Below are 6,763 nucleotides of genomic sequence, written 5' to 3' on the forward strand. Positions count from 1 at the left end.
AGTGAGTACTGGGAATACTGATTCTGACATTTTTAATTTCACGGTCTGGATGTTTTATACTATTTTTACATATACAAGCACTTAAACTCTGCCAAAACCAACTGCTTTTATAAGCCAACATTAGCAAATATAAAAATATTCTTGTTGCATCAGGCACTGTCTGGTCACTTTTCCACCTGGGATACTGCTTGTCTTCTTCTAAATAACAAATTATGACAACTAGCAATAATAGTAGTCACCTTCTCATGCACATGAAGCCCAACACTGTCACTGATGGTATCATTATTTTGCTGCTCCTAAGGAAAAAGTGTCCTTCTAAAATGAACCATCCTATCAACTAAAGAAAGCATTTGTGGCAAATAATTCAAAATGTGGTAATACTGGGTTCTGCATATTTTTCAGATAAAAAACCAATGTTTTTCTATCAAAATACAAAGAAGAATTCTTTGAAACTCAGTCACTCTACCATCTCTAGTCTTTTGGGGGTTTGTTTGTTTATTTATTTTGTTCAGGAGGAGAGGAAAAACTATAAAGGGCTCTGTGTGATGGTTAACTTCCTCCACGTCTGACAATTTACTTAAGAACACAGTAGGTCAGCATCCTTGGTAACAGAAAAGTGGTCAGTGCCAAAACACTTTGTTCCTTTTGAGTCAACACAAAAAGACTATCTTTTCTCTCCACTGACTATAGCAAGCACCTAGGAAAATTAGCATAATTAGGCTAAAATTAGGTTTTGGAATACAGTTGAAAAGCCATATAGGTTCACTCTCCTCACAGAATCTGACATCTTTGTTAGGAAAATGTAATTATTTTTGGTTACTGAGTTTTACAACAGACAAACATAAATTATCTCCTAATTTAGGAAGTCCATTAGTCTGCTTTGTTCATGAAAGACTTCATTAAGAACTGACAGGGATATCACACAGATGACCATAAGGTGTTCTGTTCCTTATTGTTTGTTTAGAAGCGACGTGTCTTGTACATCAAAGTGGAGGTTGGCAGTAACTATTTGCCACCAACGGTTTTAAACAACTGGAAAGTGAGGTGTATCTTGCCATTTGGCAGCCCAGGAAGTAAGTTTCAAATCTATTTCCCTAAGAGGTCTCACCTAGATGTTATTATACAAACAAATCAAAAGAAGCGGATGGGGTAGTCTGGCTCAAAGATATTAAAATAAATAAATCTATCTTATATGTGTACATACACACAAATATAATTACCCTCAGTAAAGCTGCCCCAGTCTTTGGGGCACAAGGGGACAACTCCTCCCCTACATTAGAGCAAGAACTCTGCATTCTACCATATAAAGAATTTGTACCTCAGAGTAGCATCACCCTACTACATCCTCCTGTCTCCCTGAACTGCAACTCCATTTAATTCCGTCAACTGGGAATCATGTCCAGAGGAAAGCCCAATAATTCTAAAGAATCCACAAAGAACCCGCATACTGCTAATGATGGCCACATACATGAAGTGAAAGCATTACTTCTTTGCTCATGTAAAAGTAACCACTAAGTATAACCAGTCCACATTAAAAAACTGGAATTTACAAGACTCCTATTGTACCAGCTGAAAAATCATAGAATCACAGAATCAAAGAATGGTTTGGGTTGGAAGGGCCCTTAAAGATCATCTAGTCCCACCCCCCCTGCCATAGGCAGGGACACCTTCCACTAGACCAGGGTGCTCAAAGCCTCATCCAGCCTGGCCTTGAACACTTCCAGGGATGGGGCATCCACAACTTCTCTGGGCAACCTGTGCCAGTGCTTCACCACCCTCTCCATGAAGAACTTCTTCCTGATATCAATCTAGATCTCCCTGCTTTCAATTTAAACCCATTCCCCCTTGTCCTGTCACTACAGACCCTTGTAAAAAGTCCCCCCCAGCTTCCTTGTAGCCCCTTCAGGTACTGGAAGGCTGCAATAAGGTCTCCGCAGAGCCTTCTCTTCTCCAGGCTGAACAAGCCCAATTGTCTCAGCCTTTCATCACATAAGAGGTGCTAAAAGACAATGGTTAGATGGAAAGAACAACAATGCCAATTGCACCCATCACTCTATCTGGAAAACTCGATCTCCCAGTCTTCATTCTGACACTTGGTTATGCCCTTCAAGCTGGGATCTGAATCCTAAAACACTGAAGCTAATATGATGGTTGCAATACTGAATTCGTTTGGCTGCTTTTCAGCTAACAGGAACCTTTCTGTGCAGTGTCAGTGCTGTGGAGAAGGATGTTATTTCCTCCTGCTCACATCATCGCTTTCATTGCTGGAGAGCAGGAAAACACTACCTTACCTATACAATAGCTCCAGGAGGTCTGTTTAAAGATTCAAAATGTGAACTAACTCACAGAACAGATTTCCTGTTCCTTCCAGAAGAAGTTATTTCTGCAGGGGATGAGCCCAGACATCAAAAGCATTTTCGAGACTGAAAGGAAACAGTTTTTCTGCCTCCAGCTGGTATTCACTCTATGTTTAGGCTCAAATGTTATACCCTGCCACAGAGAGAATCTTCTCAATTCCTGTTAACTGGCAGATACTTTGTGACTTCTGAAACTACTTTCCTGTAGCAAATAAGTAAAGATTTATTCCGATTTAGAAAATTTTATGATTCTATGATTTGACTTAGCATCTGAGTTTACTCACTGAATTAGTTCCAAGAACTTGCAGCTTTGGTTCACCGGATTCCAGAAGCTTGGCCACCATATGAAGGAAACTTTCCACAAACGGTTTTATGCTTTGAGAATGGCAAGCCATTAGAAGTTGGTCCAATGCCTCCATGGCAATTAAAACATACCTGAAAATTAATGAGAGACTCACATAAAGTTGTGAGTTTATGATTACATTTATGAGTACCTCTATTATTTCAATTTAGGTTCTTGTTACTACAAAAATTAGAAAAGAAAGAATGGAGGGAATGTATTTCCCACTGTTTAGAAATTATTGGTATTTCCTAGAATTTTTTTTTTTTTTTTTTTTTTTTTTAAGGGGGAAGTGTTTTTAGAAGGGATAGCATAATACTTGGTACCAGAGTAAATACAGTTCAATTTTCTTTCCTAGCACATTCTATTTTCAATTATAAATCCCAGCTTTCTAGTCTACAAATCCTCTATCTATCCAAATCCCAGTATGGAAAGACAGTAACTTATCCATGCTACTGCACAGTCAGACAACATGCTAAGTTAATGACAAAAACTAAAGAAAAGCAGTGAACACAATTAACTACCCTACAGAATGGCCATTTATCCATTCTATAAAGTTATAAAAATAGCTTTTAACATCACAAAGGCCAAAAATGATGGCCTGTGATGGATGCTGTCCTTGTTTTCCAACTCCTGCTACTTCTTAGACTCAGTATTTTCCTACTCCATTTCCACATTCTTTAAAATCTTCTCCCTCTTTTGACTTCATATTCTTCAAAATATCTAGCTCAAATAGGACTTTTAGAGCATGACAGAGTTTAAAGTTCTCATTTAAATACAATTTAGCCAAAAGGACTGAAAAAAAAGGTATTCCCACTTCCCAATACCTTGAATGACATTCCAGGGTGTATTGGGTTTACATGGCAAGGTTTTGGTAGCAAGGGGGCTGCAGGGGTGGCATCTGTGAGAAGACACCAGGTGCTGCCCCCATGTTGGATAGAGCCAGCTCCATCCAGCTCTAAGACGGACACACACCTTCCCAAAGTGGAGCCCCTCATCGACACTGGTAGCACCCATGGAGGAGGAGATGTCCATGCTGCAGACCATGGAGGACCCCATGGTGGAGCAGGTGGATTTCCCCTGAAGGAAGCTGCAGCCCATGGATAGGCTCTGCTGGAGCACGCTCCTGGCAGGAGCTGCGGCCCAGTAGAGAGGAGCTCATGCAGGAGCAGTCTTTTTGGCAGGACTAGTGAACTGTGGGGGGGACCCACGCTGCAGCAGTCCACTCCATTCCTGAAGGACTGCACCCTGTGGAAAGAACTCATGCTGCAGCAGTTGGGAGGGACCCTACCCTGGAGCAGGGGATGAGCATAAGTAGGAAGGAGCTGCAGAACCAAGATGATATGAGCTGACCACAATCCCCATTCTCTATCCCAATGAGCTGCTCGGGGGGAGGAGGTGGAGAAGTCAGGAATTAAGTTGAACCTGGGAAGAAGTGGGGCTGGAGGGAAGGTGGTTTTAGCTCTCTTTTATTTCTCACTATTCTACTTTGTTATTGATTTGCAATAAATTAAATTAATCTTCCCCAAGTTGAGTCTTTTTTGCCCATGATGGTAAATGCCGAGTGACATTCCTGTCCTTAGCTTCACCCATGACCTTCTCATCTTATTTTCTCTCCTGTCCAGCTGAGGAGAAGGAGTGAGAGAGCAGCGGGGTAGGTACCTGGCAGCCAGACCAGGTTAAGTCAGCACAAAGGGACTGGGTCTGTCTTGCCTCCTAAACTTGATCAGAACAAACATGATGAAATGCAGCTACACGTCAGCATCTATTTCTAATGCTGTGACTTGTTTCCTTACCCATAGCGATGTCTGACAACATCTCTGCTCAATCTCTCTGCTAGGTAAGCACCAATTCGATCCAGCTTTTCTGGTGCAGAAACCGCATAGAAAGTCAGCTTCTCCATATCAGCTTTAACAAGACCATCCTAGAAACAGGCATATAAAATACAAAATAAAAAAGTTCACAGAAAATACAAAGCTTTTGAAGTGTTTTTCATTTTGTGTACTCAACATTTAAAGATCTAAGCCATAAAGATGGGAATAAACTACTGAAAAAAACTCAACCAACCAACCAAAAAACTCAAAACAAAAACCACTTCGAACAAAACTGTCAACAGCTTAGCTGCAAAAAACAGACACATGAAAAATATTTTTAAAGAAATGAAGAAACTATCTTCCCCCATCTTTTTCTTTTTTTTTTTTTCTGAGTGGGGGAAGGAGGGGGGACAACAAGTATTCCAAAAGAAGGTATTTAGTAAGATATGCCATCAGTTTCCCTCCAAAAAGTATACTTGATGCATAATTTTGACCCTATATACAAACATATTTTATTTCTTCAGTGTCATGCCTTGGAGAAGATTGACATACAGGGTACCTGAATGCTAATTGTTAGAATGAGATTACAGATTCACATCTTAGTTCCAACGTGAATTGTGATATGGAACTCCTCAGGTGAGGTTGTAATTGTAACTATCAGGTAAGAAGGATAAGGTTTTTTATCTTCTTTTTTCTCTGGAAGTTTATAAAACCATAATCTTTTTCAAATACATTCCTTTGAAGCTTTTAACACACTCATTATTAATTAATATTGTTTTATCAAGCAAGTCTTTGTATTTTAAGAAAGGCCTGTAACTCAGTGAAACATCACAGACTAGCCTGTCCCCTGCACTGAGCCAGTGAACATTACCAAAAATCAGAAACTAAGGAGTGCCAACTCAGAGCTACTGAGTGGGACTAAAGCTATAAGACTACAGCTACAGCAATTCTGGGTGTTTCTACGCCTGTATCAAACACGTAGATTAAACTAAATCTATAAAATCATATTGTTCCATGCTTTCAACATACTGTATACACAGGAACCATATTCTTTGAAGCCAGTAACATACACTTACATAATAACAAGCACTTAATAACAACACATTAAAAAAAAACACCCACATGGTTTATAGGATATAAGCCAAATGTTATACAACTGCTGACAGTTTTGCTTACTTCTATCATGATAAAAGATAACAAAATCTGGTAGTACGTTTACAAAAAGTACAGCAGCAGAAATACAAGTTCTCAATTGGTCTGACCCACCACATGATAGTGTATAGACACAGGCATTACTGTGATAACAGAGAAGTTATTTATTTTCACAGAAAGTAAGACCTGGGCTGTAATATAGCTCAATTGTTCAACTGAAATGAAAAAAAACTGTGTATGAATAACTAAAGAAATTAAAAAACAACAACAGAAAACCTCTTTGGATGACAACAGGCTACCAGAACTAAAAACACTTACACAGTCAATACGAGAGTTAGAAAATTAAAATCTTGTAGAAAAACAGAAAATGTTCTCAGCTGCAAACATAACAGAACAAGTGTTTGTGGTCCTAAGTATTTATGAGGTTAAGTGCTACCTCTGCTGCAGAACACCCTGTTTAATTAAATCCCTATTTCTTTGAATATAACATACTAATTTCACTCTTTAAGACGCACAGCCATGCTTTGAAAAGGGAATTAGACCACATGATCTTTAAAGGTCCCTTTCCAGCTAAGTTATTACACTAAGCTCTATTAAAGCTATGAAGCTTTAAAGCACTATTTACTGTAAAATGTGAAAATAGACAAGAAGAAATAAAGTTTTAAAAAACTGTTAGAGCATTAGTTACTACCCAAAAACTTTAAAATAACTATCCTTCAAAACGCTGAAGTCATGACTCACTTTTGGATCTTCAGGAAATATGTTATCTACCAGTCGCTTATAGCGAGGTCGCAAAGCAGCACAGCAGCAGCACACTCCTGCAGAGAGATTTACCCAACAGAAATAAAAATTAAGTTTTAGGAACTCTGGTATTTTCATTTTAAGTGAGCAACTGACAAGCAAGGAGGAAAAAAATTCAGTGAATCCAGCTGCTTGTGACTATCAGTAACAAAGCACGATTAAGGTAATTGAAAATTAGAAGTCAAATGAGCAAAATTACTATTATAATGTAATACACGAGAAAATACACAAGCATGTCGAGTAGAGGAATGCAGCTGTCACCCAGACACACTTTAAAACATGCAAAAAATCCAGAAATT

At 38.9% G+C, this 6,763-nt stretch overlaps 1 protein-coding gene across 1 annotated transcript; it reads right to left on the minus strand.

Moving 5' to 3' along the window:
• Positions 1-2,641: 2,641 nt before the first annotated feature.
• Positions 2,642-6,481, minus strand: LOC104515608 (protein EFR3 homolog A-like; the record flags this gene model as incomplete). The annotated part of the gene is made up of 3 exons (XM_010159649.1): positions 2,642-2,792; positions 4,494-4,621; positions 6,405-6,481. Coding segments are annotated over 3 exons (356 nt in total), but the record flags the coding sequence as incomplete, so codon positions are not given.
• Between the last annotated feature and the right edge of the window lie 282 nt (positions 6,482-6,763).

Source organism: Eurypyga helias, unplaced genomic scaffold (genome assembly GCF_000690775.1).
Source record: "Eurypyga helias isolate BGI_N326 unplaced genomic scaffold, ASM69077v1 Scaffold9839, whole genome shotgun sequence".
Lineage (NCBI taxonomy): Eukaryota > Metazoa > Chordata > Aves > Eurypygiformes > Eurypygidae > Eurypyga > Eurypyga helias.